The sequence below is a fragment of the Rousettus aegyptiacus genome, unplaced genomic scaffold (genome assembly GCF_014176215.1).
Source record: "Rousettus aegyptiacus isolate mRouAeg1 unplaced genomic scaffold, mRouAeg1.p scaffold_m13_p_4, whole genome shotgun sequence".
Taxonomy (NCBI): domain Eukaryota; kingdom Metazoa; phylum Chordata; class Mammalia; order Chiroptera; family Pteropodidae; genus Rousettus; species Rousettus aegyptiacus.
The window spans coordinates 149,075,107-149,101,498 of record NW_023416307.1 but is presented as its reverse complement, the minus strand read 5'-3'; the positions used below and the strand labels follow the sequence as shown (position 1 = coordinate 149,101,498).

The window sequence follows — 26,392 nt, the reverse complement described above, 5'->3', positions numbered from 1 at the left end:
GGGGTTGGTACTGGGTCTACATGAGATGAATGAGAAAAACACTAATAAGGAGGCGATTACTCTTCCGTGTGATGACGGACGTGATGATTGCTATGGGACAGCAGAGGGGGAGCAGGGTTTCGGTGCGGGTTCCCTCCAAAGCCCACCGTGAGCTGTTAGCGTGCACGTCTGTTATTTAGAAAGTGATCCCAGGAAGCACTGCGAAGGGAGGGAAGACGTGATACATGGAAGAGAAGGTGGCCGACTGAGGTGCATATTATCAAGCCAATTGCCACTGAAGATGGGTTGGAATTTAACTTCTCTGGAGTGAGGGCACTAGAGTATTCATACGCCAATTTAGGCTTTTCATTGGTTAAAGACTGCTGGGGTCAGGAGACAATAATTTTCTTGTATTTCTGACTTGCTGTGTATTAGAGCAGAGGGGATTAGGGTCGTCAGAGAAAGCCCTCAGGGTAGAGCCCGAGGACATAGGTCAGGGCCAACAATAGCATCTGCTTCAGACGGCCAACCCAGACGTGGTGGGGGCTGGGAGAAGGGCAGTAGATCAGAGAAGAGTTCCCAGAGGAAGTAGCATCTAAGCTTAAAGGATGAATTGATAGATAAAAGAAAGAATGGAGCACAAATAGAGAGAAAACACATGCAATTACAAAGGCCTGGAAGTGAAGGAGCGCAGGAGAACATGACCCAGCAGAAAACTTGCAAGGGTGTGTGTCTGTGTGTCTGTGATGAGGATGGGGTAGTGGGTAGCAAGAGTTTGCCGTGGTAAATGGAGCCATTACAAAAAGCCTTACAACCAAGCTAAGGAGTTCACTCTTTACACTGAGAGCGAGGGGTTAAGCAGCCTTGGAAAGTTCTAAGCAAAAGTGATATGACCACATTTACATTTTCAAAATCCTGGGTGGAGTGGAGAAGGGTGATTGGAGGAGGGCAAGACTGGAGTCAGCCAATTAAGAAGTTATTACAGTAAGAGATGACAATGGCTTGAACCGTGGTTAGGGCAAGGAGGATGAAGAGAGACGAACAGACGATAGTGACCTACAGAAGATAAAATTCGGCAACTGACTAGATGTGGAGGGTGGGGAATGACGCCCAGTGTATAGCGTGGGTAGCTGACTTGATGGAGGATAATTTACTGAGACAGGAAAGAAAACATGTTCTGAGGATGGGGAGGATAGCAAATTCAATTTCGGATGTGTCAGTTTTGAGGTGCTTATGGACATCTAAGCAGGGATATCGAGTAGCAGGTTGGATATGCTGGAATGGAGCTATGCAGGGGTGTGTGCCGTAGAAAAATAGCTATTCTTATCGTTCCGGTAGGAGATGTTTAAACCTGTTTTAATTGTGGAAGAGACGTCAGAGGAGGGGAAAATGTTAAAGATAGAGGCCGGGGAATAATGGGTAGAGCCACTTCTCTGAGACAGGAGGTAGATCGAAGTGAGTGTGCCTGCCAGAGAATGGGGTGGAGAAAGGGAGTGAGGGGCCTTTGCAGAAGTAGATGGATGGACCTCATCCACGGCTGTAGGCAGTCCTCGGATGGAGTGACGAAAAGATCTCATAGTTTAGAGGCTTCTTTGGTGTCGGACCACAGCATTATTGAAGAGACTGCGAATAATTTTTTAAAATTTGAAAGTTTCTCTTTGTTCCACAAAGATAAAGACCCACACACCTAATATAAAATGTCTCTTTGCTTTAACTAGAACAGGAAATAGTTATAGAAGGATTACAGGCTGCCTTTAGAGTAGGTTATTACAAAGGGATAGTTCCTCTGGGGCCCTGCTTGGTCAGAACTTTTGGGAAAATAAACTCGTTATGAATACTCGCGTTTCCTGGATAGCTGATGGTTGATGTCCTTTAATCTCCAGAGAATTTAGAATTGTAAGTAAGGTAGAGTCAATAAACCCTCGGGCACAGCCTGAGAGAGTGCTTGAGTTTTAGTACAGAGATTTAGTGATATTTATTTTGACAGTTCTTTTCAGTAACTGATTATTTCAAAATCTATTTAGGCAGCCGTTTAAGGCACTTCACTTTCTGTCCCCAATCCACCTTTCTAAATTTATTTCCCACTTCTGCCCTTTATAAACATTGTTTCCAAATTAAGACTTTTTACTGCTTTCATACCCTGAACCATTGCTTGTTAGTTTTTGTAAAATTAGATTTGCTCTTTGTCGACAATGACTAAATCACAGAAAAAGAAAAAAAAATTATAGGTAGGATTCTAGAAATGTGCACACATAAAAAGTGTGAGTGGTCAAACCATATTTCTCATTTAGTAAATATGAAATAAGAAAACTGGACATTTGCCATGCCATGATGTTGAAATGAATTAGTCTATGCAAAATATTGAACATCTATGCTGTATGTGGTGTTGAAACAAAGCAGTTCGTGAAGTTTTGAAGAGTCAGCTCCTTCTCTTAGAAGGTCCACATCTTCTTTTACAGCCTTACCTCCTAGAGCAAACCAAACGACTGTCTCAGAACCTGTCAGTGGACTTCTGCGAAGAGCATAGAGACCCTCTCCAGAGGCAGAGGGCGCTGAGTGCCGTCAGCATCCTGACCATCACCATGCAGGGTAAGTTCTCACTCCCAGCCCAACAGAGAGCCTAACTTAGATGATGTCCTTCCTTTCTCCCTCTCTTAAGCCCCCATCCTCCTCCCCTACTCCCTACCCCAAAACCCTCTGCAGCCCACTGTACTTCCTGCAAAGAGTGATTTCCTGTGCCTTTTTGGAGCACATAAGCAAGTGGTTTGGAAGAAACGGGTCTTCCCTCTAGGCCTGCCTGAGCCAGTACTTGGGTAGTGTGGGAACTGGCTAAACTTGGGACTAAGAGCACAGATGGAACCTCCTGATTAGGCCAGGCAGTCATAGGAGGTCTCAGTGACAATGATAGTCAGCCAAAGAGGAGAAGACATCGAAGTTTCCAATAGGCGGCAGTTGTCACTGAAAGTAGAGTTAGGAATCTGGAATGGAAATAGAAGACCTATGTTGACAGTCTGGATCCATCTGATGGACCTGATTAACAGCGGGTAACAGGGACCCAGCTAAGGGGTCGGGGATCAAGGGCAGGACTCAAGTTCCTGTAAGAATGAGGTCCAATGGGTCACATAGCCCTTTCGAGCCTGTTGCATCACCTCACATGGCCTGCATGAGTCCCTGAAATGGTGCCAGGGAAATCGGAGGGGCAGTCGCTTTGAGGCCTGGACTCAAGCAGCTGAGAGAGTGCCGCTTGTTTCAGTGTGAATAAATGCCCCTGCCTGACTGTATCTCCTTCCCCTGAGCCCTGATAGCTCCCCATGCCTCCGTTACAGCCGTCAGCATGGTCTGTCTGAAGGGGACATAACTTGGGCTGATGTCTGTCTCCCTCATGGGTCCCCATGGGATAGAGAGTGCTGACTTACCCATTTGTATCTCTAGCAGTGCAGCCCAGTTCCTAAATGTCCAATACAAATGTAAAGACTTGACGTACCTGACTCCACCCCATGAAAGTTGGATGTGGGGCACCTTTCCTGCTACACCAGTCATTGCCCTTCTCGACTGACCATGTATCACAAGAGACCCCAGAGAAGAGGAGGGTAGGAATGTACTCAGGCAGAGAGCAGCCAGACTGGTTCAGAGTTAACTCTTCAACTGCTCTTTCGTTCTCCTCCAGAACAAGAAAAATCCCAGGAGGCTTGCTTCCCGTGTGGAGAAAACCTGGCATCCAAATACCTTGTGTGGGACTGTAGTCCCCGGTGGATATGCTTCAAGAAGGCCCTGAGAACCGTGATGACCGACCCCTTTACTGAGCTGGCCATCACCATCTGCATCATAATCAATACTATCTTCTTGGCCATGGAGCATCACAAAATGGACCAGAGTTTTGAGCATATTTTGTATACAGGAAATTTGGTAACTTTAGGCTTTTTAAATAAAACATATTTCAAACTTTGAACAGTAACCCTTTCGAAGTCTAGACATTTTGTGAGTGGCCCAACCCAACCTAGGTCTTTGCTCCCCTTCAGTGGAGTAAAGAGAAAAGATGACGGTTAGGGTATTGTTTTTACTCATTTCAGTAGTTTCCCACAGGGCCTGTGTTGGTCCCTCTAGTATATTACGGTGTCTTTTTAGTCATCCAATGGTAAGCCAGAAGCAAGTAGATATCTTTAAATGTAAACTACTCGGGATAATTAAGAAAACATGAACCTTATCCAGAGGCTCATGGTAATGAGTACCAAGGTCATTGGTGATACTGATGACATCATTTGTCACAAAATAATGTGGCTGCTATGACTAGGTGTTATTCCATTGGAAAGATGAGTCAAGGCCTGGCTGTGGGAGGTTCACTTTCCCAGAAGTGGGTGTCTCGAGCTGGGGGCTAGGGATCCAGATTTGAGTCTCTTTCATTATGTTTTTTATTGGATGAATCTAGTCTCAGTTAAATCGAGCAAACTAGTATAGGAGAGCTGACTTTTCAAGAACTGTTTACTTTAATTCATAGTTCCTGTGGAAGGCATTTTTTCCCAAAGGAAGATTAGTCTCTGAAATATCAGAAATAACAAATAATTACCAATTGAATGTTCTACCCAAATTAACTAATGAGTTAATAGGCTAAAAATCTTACCAGAACGTCTAGCCCTTTTTTCTTAAAGTTTTATTTTGTTTTTCCAATTAAAAGTAATACATGCTTTTTTAGAGTTTAAAAATAAGGGAAAATAAAAATAAAGGAAATACCAAGAAGAAACTCATTTCCTATGGTCCTACTAACAAAGATGATCATTTTTAGCATTGTGGAGTATTTCTAAGCAGTGTGTTTGGATGGATGGATGGATGGATGGATGTATGGATGGATGGATGGATATATTTTTAACATTCATTTACTTACATTGATGAGAACCTGCCGTATCTATTGAATCAGTAGTTGTTCCACAGAGCTACTTCTATGTATCAAGTTAAGGATGGTGTAGAACTGGAGACAGGCACCTTACCCTCAGTCCCACATCCCTCCCAGGAGGAGCGGGGCTACAGTGAGACTGCCGTACAAGGCCAGGGTGGATCTCCTTATGGACAGTCTCTGCATGTAAGTTCCTTTTCCCATACTGCCTCTGGGCAGAGGTTCCCTGGCAGTGTTCAAGGGTTGAGTTAGGTTCCATGCTGCATGATAAACTTAACACAAACAGTACCTTCTAACAGGCTTGGTCTTATGGGCTCCAGGCCAGTGTATTTAGCTATCTCCTGCTGAAGTGTCCCAAGAATTGGGCTGATGGTTTTGTTTCACTTGAAAGCAGAATGCTGTATCCTCAGGGCCATGCTCCCTGTCTCACCAGAGTCAGCAGAGCCATCTTTCAGCACCTCCTGGTAGATGGAGTTATTGAAGAAGTGCCAAAGAATACACAAAGAACCCAGAGTTACTTCCCCAGACAGGGCTTCACAATTGTAGAGATGTTCATTACTTATCAGCTTAGTCGAACTATGAGAAATGACAAAAGCCTCCCTCAGATTTTCCACTGAGTAGGCATCCTGAGTGTTGAGGTGAAGCTGCATTTTGCAGTCAGAAGCTGGCTAATTAAGCGACTTTCTTCTTCACTCTCTCCAGAAGCAGAAGGAGAGACATTGTTGGTGTCTGAGGACACAGGCAGCAGCGGCACCCCAACTCCTGAAAACTGATGAAGAAGCATGTAGAGCTGGCCACATAGCCATGATTCCATTCCATGTTCAGTATTCCCTAGACATACAGTACAAAGGTGGCAGCCACTCCATCTATTGTGTCCTTATGGCAGTGGTAGATGGAGACCTGGGAGCTTTGAGTTCCAAAGAATACGTCCAAGCTTCCCTCCTCTGGTGGGCCAGGATTAAACTGGCCTATGGAGTTTCATGGGCCTGGACTTGGAAATGGACTCTCTAGGCTTCAGGATACCCAGAATCAAGGGAGTACATTGAACTCCCAAAAAGCCATAAATAGCACTGGAATTGGACTGCAAAATCAATGGTCCCAAGGCATCAGGAAGTCTGCAGGGCCAGACACCTACAGCCTGAAGGAGACCAGAGGAGGAGGAGTGTGTCAAAGGGGCCGAGGATCAGTCCGGCACAGTTAACTTTAACAGGCAAAACTACATGACTTTAGGCACTGGGTGTGGCATTGGGCAGGGGTAGCTAGCAATATTGGAAAAGGTAGATCTAAGCTCTGAATTTTCTTTGCCACCCTTGATTTCTTTTTACTTGCCTATCCTGGATTTATTTTTGCCTATCCTTTTATTTTGACTCGTATCATTTTATTTTAAGAATTTTAAAAATAACTAGTAAGTAATTGAATTAAAATAATTTAGATGAATTAAAAGAATTTAGATGCAGACTGTCTGTAAGGAGACCTCCCTGGCCTTTTATTAGTGCTCACAAGAGCAAAATGACTTTCGGTTAGCCATGCATTTAAAAAAGATCATCTGTTACTTTTAAGAGGGAGATTTAAACATTTGCAGGTGGTTGTTTTTATTCTCTAGAACTGTAGAGGATAAACTGACAACATTTTAAAGGCTTTAACCCTTTTATTTTACTTTATATTTTTCATGCTAGAATTTTCTCATTTCCATTTATTAGAGAAAGAGAGGTGGAGAATGTGCTATTTGCTATGAAGAAGTGCTTTGTTTTATCTCCTATATTAAAGATACAGAAAATAGATTTAGTTTTGAATTTGGCTACTGCCTATTCAACATTTTGCAAGTTTCTAAGTCTATTTATCTAAGTATCAAAGATGGGATAAAAAATTATTTCGCCCATGGAAAACACATAATTAACCACTTTTTGCAACTTTTACCCCTCTTTTTTCATTCTCTGGTATTTCGATCTAGAATGAAAAGCCCTGTGTTCTGAGTGAGATTTTAGGATTATATTCCAACTTACTAACCTTCCTTTCAGCCATAGTCAATCCAGGGCTTCTCCTCTGATTGAGTTGCTCAAAGACATTTTTCTGTCTCTAGTAGTGTTTTTCAATTCTCTGCTCTGGGCCCTGTTTTAAAATTTTTCTGATCAAGATGTTGATATTGAATGGTTTAGGCAAACTCCTCTTGGATTCTGGTTTATGGAGGATATTTATTTTTAATTTTCAGAGCTGTTGTATAGTTCCCCCTTTTTGGAGTCTTTATTAGCATTTTAAAGAGAACTCAGACACTTCCTATCATTTTGCCGTCTACCAAAAGAAGCTAATTTTGCCTTATTTTCAACAGATATCTATGAGCTTGGTAATATTGGACTGGGCACCATGGAAGGGGGTGGACAGAGGAGTAAAGGTAGAGTGAGGTTCATGGACAGTAGTAAATGTGTCTTTTTCATAGATTCCAGGTTATATTGTGCGACCATGAGAATGCATGTTATTTCTCTGTGACCTCTGTAATTCCCTGGGACGATTCTTAAAAGTGTATGCCCAAGGAGAGGTAATTTCCTTTTCTCATTTTTCCTTGTCTCACTGTAGGTTTTCACTGGCATTTTTATGGCAGAAATGTGCCTAAAAATCATCGCACTTGACCCCTACTACTACTTTCGCCGAGGCTGGAACATTTTTGACAGCATCGTTGCTCTTCTCAGTCTTATGGATGTGATGATGAGTAGAGTAAATAATGCAGATGTGATGATGAAGAAAGAAAAAAATATGCCAGTGTTCCGTTCCTTAAGAGTGGTGAGGCACTGACTTTCTTATTCTACTGAATAACTTAGCAGCCAGGATTGAAAAGAGTCCTGAATGAGTTCAGTGGCTATTTTGGGTTAAACTTTAGCTCATCTTACATTAACCCAAGAACCAAAACTGCACTCCTTTGATACCCTTGGGAGCCCCAGGAGGTCTTCTCTCAGCTGGACCTCTACTCCCTCACCCCTACCCCCACCCACCAAGATGACCCTTTAGGCGACCCAATGCAAAATTGTGTCTTATGGTGTCAGGACTCTGTTCTTTGCTTTGTGTACAATCGCTCCAATGATCGCTTCCCCCATGGAGCTCTGAGCCAGACACCATCACGTCCGGGCTCACCAAGGTGGTGTAGACCCCAGATCCCAGGAGGGGATGGGTGCTGCCAGCAGATGCCGTCTCGCGAGCCCCTCCTCCCCGCTGCCAGCGCCTCGTTCCTGTTCTGTAGACTTTGCCCTCCAACCACTAACCATTGCGGGCATTCTGACAACATTTGCAGAGTATCTGATCTGAGCAGACACAAGGGAAAGTGCAGAGATGAGGAAAGCACTGTCTTCAAGGAATTTGCAGTTCACAAGACAGAACCAGAAATGACCACAAGGCAAAGTAAAGTGTGACCAAGCCCACAAGAGGTGTGGGTAGGAAGCTATAGAGAAATCACATCTGCGAGGGGAACTGGGAAACCACAAAAGATGGCCTTTTGTCCTCTTTCAAATATTAATTTGACATGGATGAGATTTCTAAGCCTATAGAGTAAGACATTTGATTCAATTACCTAAGTAAACATTTTATACTTGGGATATGTTAGGAGATCATGCTGCTCAAAGTGAGGCAAAGTTAGGCTACTCTCCCAAAGTTTTATTGGTATGCAAATGAGAAAGTTACATTCATTTTACTATTGTTTAGGCTTATTTCAGTCATGACCTGAAGCAAGAAACTCTGTGGCATCATCTGCATATGCGACCAGAATCACAATTTCTCCCAGCTCCACTCTGAGTAGACAGTGATGGTCCTTCTCTTGAGACATGAGACTTACTGAACTGCAATATTTCCACCCCTAAATAGTTGATAACTTAACAACATTATACCTTGGAGTTAAACCATTGGTTTATATAGCAAGTTACTCTAAGAAATAACCTATAAAACTGGTTTCTGTGTGTTCTCTAAGGCTATTGTCTCTTGAAATGTCTGTAGGTTTCCATGGAAAAAATTTCTCTTTTCGTGTGTGTCTTGAGTAACTATTTGCCTTCTCTCTCTTGGTTACAAAACATATGACACTCGTCATAAATTTTAGTTTCGAACTTGCAACCTAAGTTATATAATGCAGGAGCTAGCACACATTTTCTGTACAAGACCAGGTGGTAAATATTTTCAGCCTTACAGGTCATATGGTCTCTGTCGAGCCATTTGACTTTGTCATCGTAGCACAAATGTAGCCATAGATGTTCAAGAACAAGTAGATGTGACTTTATGAAGGTGGAAATTTGAACTTCAGACAATCTTCATGTGTAATAAAATATCCTTCTCTTGATTATTTTCCAACCATTTAAAAATGTAAAAAACATTCTTACCTTTGATGCCATACAGAAACAGGCAATGGGATGGATTTAGCTCTCAAGCCCAAGTTTTTAACCCCTGGTATATATTTTATATAATAAATCTATATGCTCACTTCCGTCATCATGATCCCAAAGTTTTTATCATTGAAACATAATTAGAACAAAATATTTCCATTTTTAAAACAAAAAAAAAATAGATATAAGTGAGTATCAGATTGGGACATGGAGTTGGTAACTATGTTCAGAATGGATTTGGCCTTGAAAATATGTTCGAAAACCATTCATGCTGTGGTTTGGGAACATATCATTTATTTTATAGGCGAACAGATAGAGTTTGCCCTTAACTGGCTTTCCTTCTGTTTTTGTTCATTGTCTGTTTCTACAGCTAAGAGTCTTCAAGTTAGCTAAATCGTGGCCAACTTTAAACACACTGATTAAGATCATCGGCCACTCCATTGGAGCCTTGGGAAACCTGACCGTGGTCCTGACCATTGTGGTCTTTATTTTCTCAGTAGTCGGCATGCAGCTGTTCGGCTCTAAATTCAATTCTGAAATGCGTAGCTCAAACTGCACATCCGCAGACTCGCCTCCACGGCGCTGGCACATGGGAGACTTCTATCACTCCTTTCTGGTGGTGTTCCGCATCCTCTGCGGGGAATGGATCGAAAACATGTGGGAGTGTATGCGTTGCGCCAATGTACCGCTGTGCATTGTTGTCTTTCTGTTGATCATGGTGATAGGAAAGCTCGTGGTGAGTATCTCAGACTTAAAAAGAAATCTGTGGACTGAACAAATGTACTGGCTTTTTTTGAAACACTTCACTAGTGAAATTCTTATTCTAAGTATAATAAGTTTAATGTTATATGATATTAATAATTTGTGTTTGAATTTGGTGCTCATGTTGACTGACACCCCAATAGCTATTCTGCTCCAGGTAATTATTATAAAATCATCATGTTCTTTTTGCCAATAATTTGCCGAGATAGGAGTTTGTGACTTAATTTGGTCAATAAGATGTAAAGGGATCTCCATGAGGAAGGTTCCTTATTCTAAAGAAGAAGAGATGAGGGGAGAAAAGGTCCTTTTACTCCCTCTGGGCCATTTTATGACTGACTCTTGGTAGAACCGCAAACACTGTGCAACTACGAGTAAAATTAGCCTAAGACAAAGCTAGCACTGAGGAAGGTAGAGTGAAAAGGTGGACCAAGCCTACCTTCGTTTCATAACTGGTTCTCTGTTTTATTTTCAAATGTCTAGTTATGTTACATTTTCTTATTAAGCTGTCTTGAGCCTGTTACTTGCAGCTGGAACTATATGTATTTGCGGAGTGGCTAATCAGGCGTACCCCGGTGAGGGTCTGCAGGGACAGGAGACAAGCAGGGATGCCTGAGCACACAGGATGTTCAGAATCGGACTGGGGCTGTGGTGCAAACACAATTAGGTGTCTGCACATGATGGTTTTATCCTAAGTACTTCGTAAGTAGTGTAGCTATACAGTAAGTGATAGAAAAGATCAGAAGAGCAGGATATCGCCAATGGGAGTGGGAAGGGAGCATTCAGAAAGGATTTGTGTAACGTATGGTACTTGAGAATGGTATTTGTGAGCTGGCAAGAACCATAAACAAAGGAGTTTGAGGAGATAGAGAAGATGAATTAGGAGTATTTAAGTGTAGGCAAAAATCCTAAATAGAAAGCCATTTAGATGATCTGAATTTAAAGTGATATGTGCTTCAGTAGAAGAGCTGGAGATTTGATTCTGACCCCTCTGGCTCAGCCTCAACACCTCAGGGCAGTTTGAGCAGCAGGACCTGAAGAGCTTACATAAAGTGCAGCATCTCTCAAATTGTGTAAACAGGAGAGACGCCCACAGCGGTCTAAGCATCAGTCTCGTATCCCTGTGGGCAATTCCAGCAAAAATCCAAGCTCGTGATTCTGTCCAATTCCTCAAGAATACACATTTCTGATTTTGCTACATGGTTATACTGTTCCTCTCTGCCCTGGCCAGACTCTACATGTTGCTTATATGCAGATAAACTAGATTTTAGCTGTTTGTACCCTTTCACTTCCTTTTTTTTTTTTTTTGTCTTATGCTATTTCTATTACTCCTTAATCTTCTCTTCTTTTACTTATTTTATAGATGAACTTTCTTGAGAAATAAAAGGACTCTTGTTTGATTTTGTGTGGGGTTTTGGGGAATAGTTATTCTGGAAACCTACCGTATCCTTTCCTTTGCTAAATTTTCCATTCTCCATACCCCTCCCCAGGTACTCAACCTTTTCATTGCCTTGCTGCTCAATTCCTTTAGCAATGAGGAGAGAGATGGGAACTTGGAAGGAGAGGCCAAGAAAACCAAAGTCCAGTTAGCCTTGGATCGGTTCCACCGGGCTTTTCGTTTTGTGGTACATACTGTTGAGCACTTCTGTTGCAAGCGGTGCAGGAGGCAAAACTTGCCAAAGCAGAAAGAGGTGACAAGAGGCTCTTCTGCAGAGATCAAAGATGTTATTCCCCTGGTCACAGAAGTGAAAAAAGGCCCAGAGACCTGGGAAGAGTTCAGTGTCCTAACTTCTGCACCAAAGACCTTGAGCATCGGGCATGATCGGACTTGGTTGGCCCCACTCGCTGAGGAAGAAGATGACATTGAATCTCCTGAGGAAGATAATGCCCAGCCTGTCACACAACCTGAAGCTAGAAAACAGGTATGAAAGGTTCACACATAGACTTAGGGGTTGGACAGAGCTACAGTTGCCACGGGAGACTGGATGCTCTATGCAAGGATAATAAGGGTATAAAATGTGGCCACCCCTCAGTACCCATGTGCTCATCCCAGGGCTTGTCCTAATCATGGTCTTGTACATGTGGCACAGATGGGACATGTCAGAGGAGTTCAGAGGGGGGCAAGATCAGTGTGGGCTGGGGCAGTGGGAATCAGATGCCTTTGGTCGAGCCCTAAAATAATTTGGATTGAATGAAAGAGGAGGAAAGGGAGTGTAGAAAGTAAAGTGAATAGCATAGAAAGAGAGACAGTGGTAGGAACAACCTCAGTCCCTGCAGGGCTCAGCTGAGGCTCACGCATGAGGAGTGGTGAGAGACGAGGGCTGTCAATTCCTATGACACGTGCATTGCTCCTCTGCAGTTGCCCCACAGGTCTTGGGTTCCCCCCCCCCCCATTACCTTTTTTCCTTTTGGCTTTCAGTTTTGGAGGCTTCTATTGAGATATCCTCAAGCTCAGAGAGTCTTTCCTTAGCTGTGTCCAGTGAGCACATCGATGGCATTCTTCATTCCTGTTACAATGTTTTCGATTTCTAACATTTCCTCTTTATTCTCTCCTGGACTTTCCACCTCTCTGCTTAAATGGCTGTCTACTTTATTCAGTAGAGCCATTAGCATTTTAATCATAGTTGTTTTAAATTCCTGGTCCGTTAATTCTAGCATCTCTGCCATGGTTCTGATGCTTGCTCTGTCTCTTCAAACTGTGTTTTTTACCTTTTAGTATACTGCATAATAATTTCTTCATAGTTGGAAATGATGGGCTGGGTAGACGGAAGTGCTATACATTCAGGAATGTATTGGTAAAGTGTGGGGGGTGGGATGGAAGGATTCTATGAAAGAAAGAGGGGGAGAGGGAAGAATTCACAAATATGTAGAAATTAAATAAAACATTCTTAAATAACCAAAAAGTCAAAGAATAAATCACAAAAAAAATATTTAAAAGAGGTTGGATTAAAAAAGGGAGCCCAATATCTTGGCTCCATTCACCAGGAATTTAGCCTCTTCAACTGTGTTGGAGGGGATCAATCAAAGCTCGTGACCTGTACCTCCTGGTGACATGCATATCCTTTGATTGAAAGCTGAGGGTAGAGGGAGCCCCATCTTTTTGGTCTCATCTGCCTAGGGTGGAGCTTCCATCAAACTGATGTGGGGGGCTAGGGAAGGAGAGAGCAGGTCATGACTCAACTTCCATGGACTCCTGCTATTATTACTGAATTTTGTAGATTTTCTTCATTTGCAGTATACCCTTAGGACCATTTCCAGAGATTTTAAATGATTTTAAAAAAATATTTTCACCACTTATGCTTATTTCCCTGGGGACCATGTCCACAGAGCTCCTTATGCTGACATCCAGGAAGTGGAACTCTATATTTTCATTAAGTCCTAACTTAGAAGTTTTAAAGATACTTTTAGATTATTATGTAACTTTTTTTTTTCTTGAGTAAATTCACCTCCCGGTAGTTAATTTTGGAGGGACTACTTATTTTGTGTTTGTCTTCTCATATATTTTGGTTTGTGTTTGTCTTCTCTATATATTTTTAGTTTGAAAACTCACCTTTGGTGGAAAGATTTGTCGCTCTTTGCAGGCTAAGTTCTGTGATGTCTTCAATGGACCATTCGAAAGCATCCATTTCAGAACCAAGTCTTATATTGCCAACTTGGAATTCTTGTCAAGTAGTGATATAGGCCTATTGCCCATTCAGTCACTGAGCCAGTGGATACCTTTGCCCAGGTCCTGTTTCTGTGGTTGTTTATCCTCCTGCCTCCCTAGTTATGCAGCTTTGTATAATCATAATTCTGCGCATTGGCCACAGCTCATATTGGCTTTCTCTCTTAAGTGCAAGAAATTCAAGCCTTGGACATAGCTGTGGTTCCCTTCCTCACATGGGGTACTTTTAGTCACCATTAACTACTGTGTGCTTTAAATTGTTACTACTTTATATTTCTGTTCTATGCCTGGTCCATAAGTATATTTACCTGTGTTGTGTGTGTGTGTGTGTGTGTGCGCGCGTGTGTGAGTGTGTATGTTTGTGTGTTGTGTGTTATCGCATATATTGAAACGGAAGAAATGTTCTTACATTGTGACCTTACAGTATCAGATATGCAGGAACCCTCACATAGATTTTCAGATAAAACCTTCACTAAAGTGTGACGTCACACATCCATTTTGGATATTCCTGTAAGTCATCATACAAAATTTATTTTTTATTTTTATGTAGTGATATCATTTCAGATTTTCTTATGCCTTTTAGTTTTCTGTTTTGCTAAGCAGAAAAGGATGAAAAAAATATTTTCGAGATTTTTCTTTTAACATTTTTACTCATCTATTTATGTATCTAAATTATGGATTTTATTTTTACTACATTCCAGCATTGTATTAATTTTCCAGAGAAAACTAATTACACCTTTACCATTTATTAAATAATTTAATATTTAGCCATTGAATTGAAAGGATACTAAGTCTTACCTCTAAATTCTTTGGTGAATTTTGTCCTAGAACCATATTATTTTGATCATATGACTTCTAAGTAAATTTTGCTATCTGTTTCCTATAGTAGTTTCCCGAGATTCATTTTATGTTGAGTTTCTCCAGAAGCAGTTATAAAAAGTAAAAAGAAAAAAAATAATAATGTCACAATTTTTATGACAAGTAAAACCAAATAGATTTCAAACTCATTTCAGCTCAAGTGAGATGTCCAGGAGGAATGTTAATTCTATTCTGGACTTCTCTGTATCAGGCTCAGGAGCTCCATCAGGAGGCCAAGCCCAGCAGCCCAAGAATTCAGAATGTGGAAATTGATGTGTTCTCAGAAGATGATGCTTATCTGTCAGTACAGAATCCCCGAAAGGTAATTTTCCCAGAGTGTTCTCAGAAAAATATCAATATTAGTGCAGTGAAACTTCTGAAATCACATCTTAAGCAAAGGTCTAGGCCAGGGTTTCTCAGCCTCTCCACTGTGACTATTGGGGCAGCATAATTCTTTGTTGTGGTGGGCTGTTTTGTGTACTGTAGGATTTTTAGCAGCATCTTTGGCCTCTACCCACAAGATGCCAGTAGCATTACTCAGTTGTGAAAATCAAAAATGTCTCTACATATTGCTAGAATGTTTCCTGGAGGGCAAAATCAATAAGAACCACTGGCATAGGCCTATTATTCTAGGAGTTGAGATCGCTGAAAATTCTAATCTCAGTAAGGTAGCTTTTGTCCTCATTACCTGATTTCCCTATATGGGCTTAGGCAGCTGATCAGGGGTATAATTGGTAGGGAGGAAGATGTTGAGATACTGTGTCTTCACAAGGGGAGAACAACTGGAGAATTCTCCCCTGAAGTCAGAGCTGGTCAGAGCATTTAGAAAGGGACCAACAAGAGGGACGCTTTCTTGATGCTCCTCATACTTATAAGGCTTCGCCTAGTTAACTTCATACCTCAAAGGTCACAGAGTGAGGTATAGGTACAACCATGGCAAGAGAGGGTGGTTGGTCAGTGATTCTCCCTTTCTTTTGTTCTGATGTGCAGAAGTCCGATGCTATCAGTGTATTCTCAGAATGTAGCACCATTGATCTGCAAGATCCCATTAGGCGGCTATCTGAAATGGTTCCCCAGAAGGAGCCAGAGAGATGTTTGCCCAAAGGTAAGTGCCAGTATTCCTGCATCCAGTTCACAGAATATTTGCATGGGATTCTGTTCTTCTTTAAAGCTCTGTGGTTTTCATAGATGCCTTCTTTCTACTTCTACTAGAGACAGAAGTGAGGAGAGCTCACTCATAGATTCTTGGGGCCATTATCAGGTCCAGGTGGGGAATTTCAGGATATTCTTGATTCAGATAGGCTCAACTTCCACAGACCAACAACCAAGGTAGAAATTTCAGGAAACTTTCTAGCCCACCGGGCCAATAAATCTGCCACTTTGATAGTCCCCAGTACATCAATTGTCAGGATATACTCGATGTCATAGACCAAGAGAACTTGACTATAAATTTAGGGTGGACTAGAGCTCCTGCCAGGCTTTCAACTCATCCCTCAAGAGTCTTCTCTGGAAGCAGAGTAGCATTGAAGTTAAGAACTTCATCTCTGGAGCCTGACTACCTGAGCTCAAATTCTGGCCTCTCATTACTAGCTTGTAACTTGTTCAATTTCCTTAGCCAATCTGTACTTTGTTTTTAAAATGATTATAATAATAATTCCTGCTGCAAAAGGTCATTTGGGGTACGAAATGAATAAGTGTAAGTCCCTTAGATGAGTGTCTGGCACATAATAAGCAATCAATAGATGTAGCATTTCCTGATTCCTTGAGTGGATATAGTGGTTCTTTCTTATGTACTTTCATTATTTTCTGTGTTCATTATGGGAAAATTATTCATATCTGTCTCCCCCATGAGGTTTTTAAAAACAAAGGTAGTGACTTAATCAATACTATATTGCTTGTGTGAGAATAGAACCTGGCCCAGACAGTTGATCGCATTCTTTAATGTATGGTTTGGGTGGTTGACAAAGCCCATGCTCATCCCTACCTCATTCCTTGCAGTCCTTAGGACACTGTTTACTATTGCCAAAAACATTGCTACGTAACAAGCAACCACAAAACCTCAGTAGCATACAATAATAAACATGTGTCTGCATGGTTCATCTTATTAGGCTGGTTGTCTCTGCTGATCTTGGCTGGCTTTGTTCATGTGAGTAGTATTGACTGGGAGTCAGCTGATCTAGCTTGGGCTTAACTGTGCAACTTGGCTCTGTGCAACATGTCTGTCCTCTTCCCATGGAACCAATGGGCTGACCTGAATACACCTTTTTTAATGGAGAGGTTGCAGGAGAGCACGTGGTAACATGCAAGGCCTCTCAGGGCCTAGGCCCAGAGTGGCACATTGTGACTTCCACTCTGCCCTGTTGGCCAAATTAAGTCACATGGCTGAGCCTAGATTCAGGGAGTTGGAAAAAGACTCCACCTCTTCAGTGGTAGGAATTGCAAAATCACATGGCAAGGGGCATGTGTACGGGGAGGGATGAAGAGTTGGGCTTTTAATGCCGTTTACTACGGACACTATTGATACAGACACTTACTGCGATGCTCATCCCTTGCAGGCCTGAGTTGCTGCTACCCATGCTGTACTGTGAACAAGAGAAAGTCCCCCTGGATCATTTGGTGGAACCTGCGGAAAACCTGCTACCAAATAGTGAAACACAGCTGGTTTGAGAGCTTTATTATCTTTGTGATTCTGCTGAGCAGTGGGGCACTGGTAAATTATCATGTCTTGTGGGGACATTAGGGAGCAAAGCAGCTGGGGTTGTTGCACTCTGATGTCACCCCTCATGGGGCTATGAACATGGGGCAAATAGGCAGAAGCGGCATCTCGCCGGGTTCCCCTTAGGGGATGAGACTTTGCATTAGAACTTCAGGAGTCAGGCTCCCAGGGCGAAATCCCCAAGTCAAAGGCACTTACCTGTGTGAGGAAGCATAACCCAAACCAGCACTCTGAAGAGGCTCTTGGCGTCTCGCCCTTTACTGCAGCTCTTTCCATTATTCTTGGAGGACTGCTAGACATTTTCGCTGGGTCCTACCTGACAGCAGTGCTCCCACCCTCTCTGTTCCTGAAGGCCATAACGCTGCTTTCTAAAAGGCAAAATGATCGGAGGAGAAGGCTATAGGGACCAGATTAGGATATAACAAGTTGCCTTTCATCACTCAGGATCCCTTGAGAGGAGAGACAAAGAGATACTGCATTATGTGCATGACAGATCCTTCCAAATCCAGGTGTGGTATGTCTCCCTGGGGTTTGGACTGAATTCGTCAACCTACGTAGTGATATAGTCGTAAATTCTTTCTTGCTCTCTCTCCTTGCCTTTTGGTCTTTCATGCCCCCTCTTCACCTTCCCCTTGGGCAATAGTGTCTTCCCTCTTATCACCTACATGTCTATCTGTCTGTCCCTCCTTTCCCCTCCCTCCTCCATTTAAAATGTCGATAATATAGAACTAAATTTTCTTATTATTTGTCATATCAAGTGAATGGAGCCCTGGGTTTCTCTTTATTGATTTAGAGTCATAGAACATTTCACAATAAGTTGCTAGCAAGTAGAAAGGACAAGGAAATGTCTTACTTCGTCACCCCTGCCTTCCTGGTTAGTGCTTTGCACCTGTGTGATCGTGTGATCCCTAGGTGAAAGATGAGGAACACATGTGACCAACAGACATCCTCATTTATCTGTTTACTGAGCTGTAAATTAATCCTCAAACAAAAAAGCACATTTCTCTAAAACTATCCCAGAGCATGTTCTTGATTAATTTATGTCATTAATCCTTTGGTTCCCTGTAGTCTTCTAGTGATTATATTCTCGCTGGCCGTCTACTCTTATTCAAGTGGTAGGGTTCTTCCATTTACACCACAAATGGTGACTGTTGTCTACCAAGCCCTGTGCTAGTCAGTGGGGAAGCAGTGGCATCGTCACAGGCCACAGACACATGCCTCATGGCACCATATGGGAAAACTTAACAATCGGAGAAATAGCAGAGGGCACGCAATCCTCCTAGTTCTCATCTGCCTCCAGATGAGGCAAATGTGTAGGCTGGGCAGAGCAAGACTGAACATACAATGCAGAGGGTTCCAGGAGAGGGACCCAGGCCCTGTTTCACTATACATATTTGTATAGAGATAGAGAAAAGAAACATCTAGTCCCTTGCCACCGTACGTGGCGCATGGACAAGCAGCCTTAGTATCACCTGGAAGCTGGTTCAAAATGCAGAATCTTGGACCCATCCCAGACCTGCTGAATCAGAATCCAGGTGATTTGGGTCTCATTAGAGTTTGAGAAGCTCTCCTCTAGGAAACTATGTAATAATAGGAGCTTCCTGGATTAGCAAATGGCCTCATTATAATGTGGGAGCCTCCAAAGCACAGTTGCTAATAACGGTTTGCTCTTCCACTAAGCCAACTCAGACCCGCTGAGCCAGCTTGTTGCTAAGCTTCCAAAATGAGAAAATGAGCTTCCAAAGCCATTCAGGTTTATTTCTCCTCAAGAGGCAAGCACACGGGCAAGTGTCTGACTTCCAGAAGCTTGAGTCTAGTAGAAAAGGCAGATGGAGACCTGGCAGTTTTAGACCAGAGCCATAATGAAACACTCAGAGAACCAGTGGGTGACATGGGGCCATGTAGGATAGCAGCTCACCCAGTCTTGATGGAAGAAGGACAATTTCCTATAGAAAATATCAGCTAATCTAAGATTTAAGGACTCATGAGGAGCCAGTGGGACAGAGGCAGGGATGGAGGGCCTTCTCCTGCTGAAAGCCCATTTGGAAGTTGGAAGTGAGGCTTTCACTCTTTTGCATTCTTTGGCCCAGTGCCATGGGGCTGTGAGACTCCCTTAGACCCCAGCAACAAGGCTAATTTCTTTCTTGCCTTCAGTGTTTCCCCAAATGTCTTGACAGGTTAAATGCCAAGTCATTTAGTCCTTTCTTTCATCCTCAGTAACTCCGTAAAGGCCAAAAGGACAGCATGTACCCTAGTTATTTCGATCCTGAAAAATCACACATACACTTTGCATGAAGGAAATGTTCATACGTAGCATGAAAAAGCTAGGATGTCTCGTTTTTTTAGTCGCACTTAATGAAGGCTTAATATTTGAAGTAATTTACACTGGGAGCTCTAGCTCAGAGCTGCCCTAACTTTTGTGACATGGTGCACATACAAAATCTGTAGGAAACACTGGGGTATATGGATAAGACTGTTTGTGGTAGAAGATGATGGGCCTCAGAGTGGGCAGGACCTAGAATGTGGACTAGGGTGTTTGGACTTGATGTTATAAGCACTGGAGAGCCACAAAATAGAGCCACTAAGGTGGATATCCTAGGAGAATAAAAGAGATGGTATATGCCACTGAGTAGTTCTAGAAAAGTTGGCAAGCTATTGTTGACAAGAGCCGAAAAGATTAGGAAGACCAGGAAATGGAGCAATGATTCTTAGGAAGATGTTTCTATATTCCAGGGGCCAGTGATGAGAGCCTGAGAACAGAGTGGCTCTGGAAGTCTAGAAATAGGATTTTTCTTTTTCCACCTTTACTTAAGGAATTGATTCTACTGGGGGGCTGGAGAAATCAGTCTGCACTACCTTATGAGCAAAACTTTATCACCAAGAAGATACTAGTTTATTCAAACAAGGAAGAAAAATAATAAGTAAAGTCAGCAAGGAGTTCTGCATAAATATTCAACCTGGCCTACGGCTACGCTTTATCGTTTCAGGTGTTTGAAGATGTTCACCTTCCCAAACAACCCAATATCCAAATATTGCTTAATTGTACTGACAATATTTTCACATTCATTTTTATCATGGAGATGGGTCTGAAATGGGTGGCCTTTGGATTTCAGAAGTATTTCACCAGCGCCTGGTGCTGGCTCGATTTCATCATCGTGATTGTAAGTTTACCATCTCCGGGTCCCATGCAAGCAGGGGAGGGGGTGGAAATGAGGGAGGCAACCATGTGGGAATCTGTGTGCCTCTCCAAAATATTTTCTTCATAGTATTTGTAATTGTCATCTATCTATCAGCAGCCCTGCCTTTCCCGGGTTTCCTTTATTATACACTTGTCATGACTTCTCAAAGCAGGTCAGCAGCCAACAGACTAGGCTGGTCTCCATCTTGATTGCCAAGCAACATAAAAGGGTTGTTTACATACATTCCTTCATTTCATCTGCACAACAGTGTTCCAAGTTAAGCACAGTTATATGTCACCTACCCAATTATAGACAACGAAACCTGAAGCTCAGAGGATCAGCAACTTGTTTCAGGTGAAATTGGGATTCACACCTTGGTTGGTGTGATGCTAAGGCTAATAATACTAAGAGCAGCTCACATTTTTTGAGTGCTTTCTCTGGGCCAGATACTCTGCCATATGCTTCATATACATTTTTTCTTTTAGTTAGCACAGCTACTCTGTGTGGTAGGGATACTATTATTTTTCCCATATAGATAGGAGAAAACTAACTCATAGAGAGGCTAAGAAACATATTCAAGATTGCTCAGCTAGATGTGGTGAAGGTGAAGACTTGAACATAGTAAGTCTCACTCCAAAGCCCTTGATTTTAACATCTACATCCTTTCTACCATGAGCTAATTGGACTTTTGTCCATCCAGTTTAAAGAGGTAGTTATGACGGATGCTTAAACCTAAGTCATGTGGTTGACACACTCCAATGGCAAACCATAATTTTGTTGGTAGACACAAGCAGGTCATGTGGTTCAGGCATTTTTAGAAAGGCCTCAATGCCATAGGAGCTCCGACCAGAGCACCCACGTGTTTGTCACGTGGATCCCTGTCATTTTCTAGAGCACAAATCACTCTGCACCCATTATCGTATCGAATTTTAGTGAAGAATCCCTAAGATGGTGGACAGATTATTTTATCTCCATTCTAGGGACCTGGAGTTTACTGCCCTAAACTTAGAAGACTGGTCCTAAAGCAACCTTGTCTGCTCTCTTTCTGTGACACTTTAGGCAAAGCGCTTAAGGTTTTGACATTCCACTTGGATAAAAATGAGTGCGGACTAGAAATTGTCCCAATTTGACCAGACGCAAAGTAGGAAACGAATCTGACTATAACCATTTAAAATATCGACAGTAGTCTAATAACCTACTGTTGAAAAAAAGGCACCAGGACCAGATGGTTTTACAGACAAGTTTTACCAAACTTCCAAGGAGCAGTGCTATAGACTGAATGTTTGTGTCTCCTCTCCCCAAAATTCATATGCTGAAAGCTAATCTTCAAAGTGTTGGTATTTGGGGCTTTGGGGAGGTAGTTAGGATATGAGGGCAGAGCCCCATGAATGGGATTAGTGGTCTTATAAAAGAGACCCCTTCCGAGCTTCATCACCGCTTCTTGCCATGTGAAGATAAGGCAAGAAGACAGCTGCCTATGAACCAAGAAGTTGGCCCTCAATCAGACACTGACTCCGCTGGCGACTTGATCTTGGATTTCCCAGCCTCCAGACTGTGAGAAATAAATTTCTGATATTTATAAGCCACTCAGGCAAAGGTATTCTGTTAATAGCAGCCTGAACTAAGATAAGCAGTGAACCCCTACCTTATTCATACTGTTACAAAGAATAGGAAAAGAGGGGAAACTTGCAAACCTATTTAATGAGACAAGTATAACCTTGATAACAAAATGAATAGAACAAAAATGAGTAGAACAAGAAAAGAAAAAGTCTTATAATTGTATATCTTATAATTGTATATCTTTATAAATCCCAGGGAAAGCATGCAATAAGTGTGGCCCACTATTACTGTTATTAGCCTTAGATTCATACAGACCAAGGTGTGAATCCCAAGTCCACCTGAAACAAGCTCCTCATCTTCTGAGCTTCAGGTTTCCTTGTCTGTGATATGGAAGGTGACATATAATGCTGCTTAATTCAGAGCGTTACTGTGCAAATAAAATGAGAGCATTCTGTGAATAATCCTTTTATGTTGCTTGTTAATCAAGATTATATAAAATGATCTTTATAATTTTGGAACAGAAAATGCAAATGCAACTACAAAAACTATATATGAATTCAACTATATCAAAATGTAAAACTTGGATTTTTCTATTCAGTAATAGCATAATTAAAGACAGCCTGGAGACAGCATTTGCCATATATATAACTGATAATAATTACCCACAGTATATAAAAACTCCCTACAGATCAACAAGGAAAAGACAACCCAATGTATAAATGGGAGAAAGGTGCAAACAGGGAATTCATAGAAAGAACTTGAGTTGCTAATAAATGTATGAAAAACACACCTACTTATATCATCCGTTCGCACAGAAGTGCATATTAAAATGAAAAACTTTTTGTTTGCTAGACTGACAAAAATCTTAAAGTTAGATAATATCTGATATTGAGAAGGGCATAGAAAAATGGAATCTCTAATCACTGTCAACAATTTTATTGGTAACAGTCACTTTGGGGAGAATGTTTCCCTATTAAAAACATTATAAGCGAGTCCAATTTGCAGTCCAAAAAATCCACTTCTAGTTACCCATCTAAGGAAAACTCTCGTGTGTGTACCCAGGAAAAATGCACACATCTGTCCAGTTCATTGTTCATACTAGTGAAGAAATGGAAATAACCTAGATGTTCATGAAGGGGGAATGGATCTATAAAATACAAATATTTATAGTGTGTAATATTCCACAGCAGTTAAAAGGGCCAAACTGTAAGAATAAATATCAACATGATGAATCTCCAAAACATAGTGCAGAGTGATGAATGCCAGTTAGGTAGAAAAAAGTAAAATAAAACTAGCAGACTTCCTACCCTGCAGAATGCTACAGACTGAGAAAGAAAGTGGGTATCTTCGTGTCTGCACATGTCATTAATGCCTCTCAGTTTGGTAGAACAGATACTAGGGGTGAGGTTCCAGGTGAAAAGGTGCACAGTGTCCATCTAGGCACACTTCTTCCCCGCCAACGACAAGTATTCGGGAAACCCGAAGAGCTGCTCAGCTTTGCCATCCTTTACCCTCTGGCTACAAACAAGGTAGAAGCATTTGTGGAAAAGCTGCTGTCCCAACAGGCAAGCTATTATGAACAAAAGAACAAACAAAAGCCTATTTTTAAAAAACCACTATAAATAAAACCATTTTGAATTGATGGTGTGTGTTTCTTTTTAAAGAAATTAAAAACTCAATATCTCTCAGTTTGCAAATATTTTCCCACTGCGATGAGGTTGGCAGGTTAGCGGGGCCTGCTTTTAGAGGTTAGTGAACTTCGACATCGGGAGCGTCATAATTCGCTTCCTGCCCTTCTGAGCGGCACCTCTGCAGGCTCTGCTTAATCCCCAAGCTGCAGATCTGCAAAGAGTAGTCTTCGGCTTCAGCTCCGCATATTCGTTCAGTTTTAATTTAAAGTATTTATAGAACTTTCCAGTCCTCAGTCCTGTCCTGTTGGAAAGAAGTATATTGGGAGAAACAAAATTAATTTAATTTTCCAAATAGGAGCTATTTGACTGAGGGGAAATATTAGCAAACAAATAATTTATTATTTCTACATAAACTTGTATTTTGACATCATTTCAAACTTGCAGAAATGTTGCAAGAAATACTATAAAGAACTGCTTGAACTCTTTCCCCAGATTTACCAATTATTAACATTTCAGCCCATCTGCTTTGTTGTTTTCTCTCTCTTTTTTTTCCTCAATTGCTCGAAACTAAGTTGTAGGCATGATGCCCTTTACCCCTCAACATTTTAGGGTGTATTTCCTAAGAACAAGGATATAGCCTCACACAGTCACAGTACAATGATCAAAGTTAGGAAATTTAACCTGATCCAAAACTAAAACCCTCAGCCATTTTCAAATTTTGTCAGTTGTCACAACAAAGTCCTTAATGGCTAATTCTCTCTGCCCACCTACTACCATCTTCCCCTTCCCCCACCCCAATGCAGTATCCATTTCAGGACCCCACACATATCATTGACATGTCTCTGTTTTGTTTTGTGTTTTTTTTAAATTCTTAATTCACAACAGTTTCTCACGATGTAAACACATCGTTCTCCCCTGCATGGACTGTAGCTTTGCCAGACAAGGGGCACAAGGGCCTGCCCACCTGTCCTCCCACTTCCGGGAGGGCCTTGCTGGTTTCCGTGTCTGGATAATCTACTTTGCCTCTCAACCCCACACTGGCTTCTCTGGGCACCCAGTCAGGTATGCTACCTGTGGCTTCTGTTCCCACCAGGTGTCTGTGATCACTCTCATCGACTTAAAGGTCTTGAAACCCTTCCGGACTTTACGGGCACTGAGGCCCCTGCGAGCACTGTCCCAGTTTGAAGGAATGAAGGTACATCCTTTGGGTGGCTGGCAGGAAGGTCAGCTAGCAGAGGCAGCAGAACTTTTCTCCCTGGGCTGGGCTTCCCTTAAATTGCCCAGCTCTTCCTGGACTCCTTTCCATAATTTGAGAGATGGAGAAAAGTCTACAGTATCGTCTCCATTTTAAAAGAGCTTCTGTGTCAGCTAAGATGGGTTTTGGCTTCCCTTCAGTCCTAGGGTGGGTGTCTCATAAGTCTCTAACACCATCATTAGAGGACACTTCTCGAGTGATCCTCAGCAGTGACAGAAAGGACCCATTACCTGTGGAGCTGAGAGCAGGGCTTGTCATAGGGTGCTGGGTAGGGTGGAGAGAGAAGACGGAGCTCTGACAGATCCAGCCCCACACATCGGGCCTGTCCTGGGAGGATCGAGAGCTTGGTGAGTCTCACACATCTATTAAATTTCTCTTCTGCTTTGTTTCCTTAAGGTGGTAGTTAATGCTCTCATTGGTGCCATACCTGCCATTCTGAATGTTTTGCTTGTCTGCCTCATTTTCTGGCTCATATTTTGTATCCTGGGAGTGAACTTGTTTTCTGGAAAGTTTGGAAGGTGCACTGCTATAACAGATAACTCGAGCTCAGTCATTGATTCCAGCCCTGTTACAAACCTAAGTCAGTGCCAAAGTAGAAATTTCACCTGGGTCAACCTGAAAGTCAACTTTGACAACGTGGGAATGGCTTACCTCGCCCTGCTGCAGGTGGTAAGTGCCGTTGGCATGCTTTCCACTCCGAGGAGAGCCATAAATTCTTTCTCAGCTAATAAAAATAGAGTGAGAATAGAATCAAATTCCAGTTCCTTCTGTGAGAGCCAGTGCTCTCTGGAATTGCTCCCCACTGAGCATCTCCAACTTTATCGTGTACTGAGCCTCAGCCTCCAAGTGATGCCCCATAAGGGTCTGTCCCTCTCATCCTATCCTCTCTGGTACCTTGTCCTCCAGAGATCTAATCAGATGCCAAGCCACACTCTTAATAACAGTTTCCTGTTGGAAATTGGTCCCAGATCAAGGTGCAGTTGCCAGGCCTTGGACAGACTACAGACAGAGTGGCATCAGGAGAGAGCCTTAACCAGGCTCTTTCTAGCCATTGACCCATAGCTTCTCTAGCAATTTTTAAGGCAGAAATTTCTTTTGTTTTTTTAACTTTTTATCTTGTGCAAATGAAGAAGGAAAAAAAATTCAAGACATCCATCCTTGAATTCCCTTCTACTATTCTTTTATTTGGACATTCTTTCCTGGAAGGGTGGGACATCATCTTACATCTGCCCACGGGCCTTGCCTGCTTTTCCATGGTACCTGTCGGTGGCAAGTCTATAATTGTGTTCATGTTTCTCTGCTTTTGTTGCAGGCAACATTTAAGGGCTGGATGGACATTATGTATGCAGCTGTCGATTCCGGATGGGTGAGCTTGAGTCACCACGTTCTAGGGTGCTAGGTCAAATCAGGAACCACGTGGACAGCCAGCTTCCTGCTTCATAATTCCTGTGGCCAGCATTCTTTGCTTTGTTTTCCTTAGGACAAACACTATGAAATAGGGATAAAAGGGCTCTTATTCATCCTCCCATGAGTATTACATCCTAGCAT

The 26,392-nt window shown here is 42.2% G+C and overlaps 1 protein-coding gene across 7 annotated transcripts in view; it reads left to right on the top strand.

Moving 5' to 3' along the window:
• The window catches only part of SCN11A (sodium voltage-gated channel alpha subunit 11), a 115,678-nt gene that overhangs the window by 72,442 nt on the left and 16,844 nt on the right, over nucleotides 1-26,392 (top strand). For all 7 annotated transcript variants that reach the window (XM_016124017.2, XM_036219736.1, XM_036219730.1 and 4 more), the window contains 12 exons: nucleotides 2,439-2,568; nucleotides 3,647-3,885; nucleotides 7,439-7,642; nucleotides 9,593-9,958; nucleotides 11,472-11,903; nucleotides 14,715-14,825; nucleotides 15,494-15,608; nucleotides 17,059-17,213; nucleotides 20,207-20,380; nucleotides 24,683-24,784; nucleotides 25,241-25,513; nucleotides 26,157-26,210. In XM_016124017.2, the coding sequence (XP_015979503.2) occupies nucleotides 2,439-2,568; nucleotides 3,647-3,885; nucleotides 7,439-7,642; nucleotides 9,593-9,958; nucleotides 11,472-11,903; nucleotides 14,715-14,825; nucleotides 15,494-15,608; nucleotides 17,059-17,213; nucleotides 20,207-20,380; nucleotides 24,683-24,784; nucleotides 25,241-25,513; nucleotides 26,157-26,210 (2,355 nt within the window). The remainder of the gene's footprint in view (nucleotides 1-2,438; nucleotides 2,569-3,646; nucleotides 3,886-7,438; nucleotides 7,643-9,592; nucleotides 9,959-11,471; nucleotides 11,904-14,714; nucleotides 14,826-15,493; nucleotides 15,609-17,058; nucleotides 17,214-20,206; nucleotides 20,381-24,682; nucleotides 24,785-25,240; nucleotides 25,514-26,156; nucleotides 26,211-26,392) is intronic.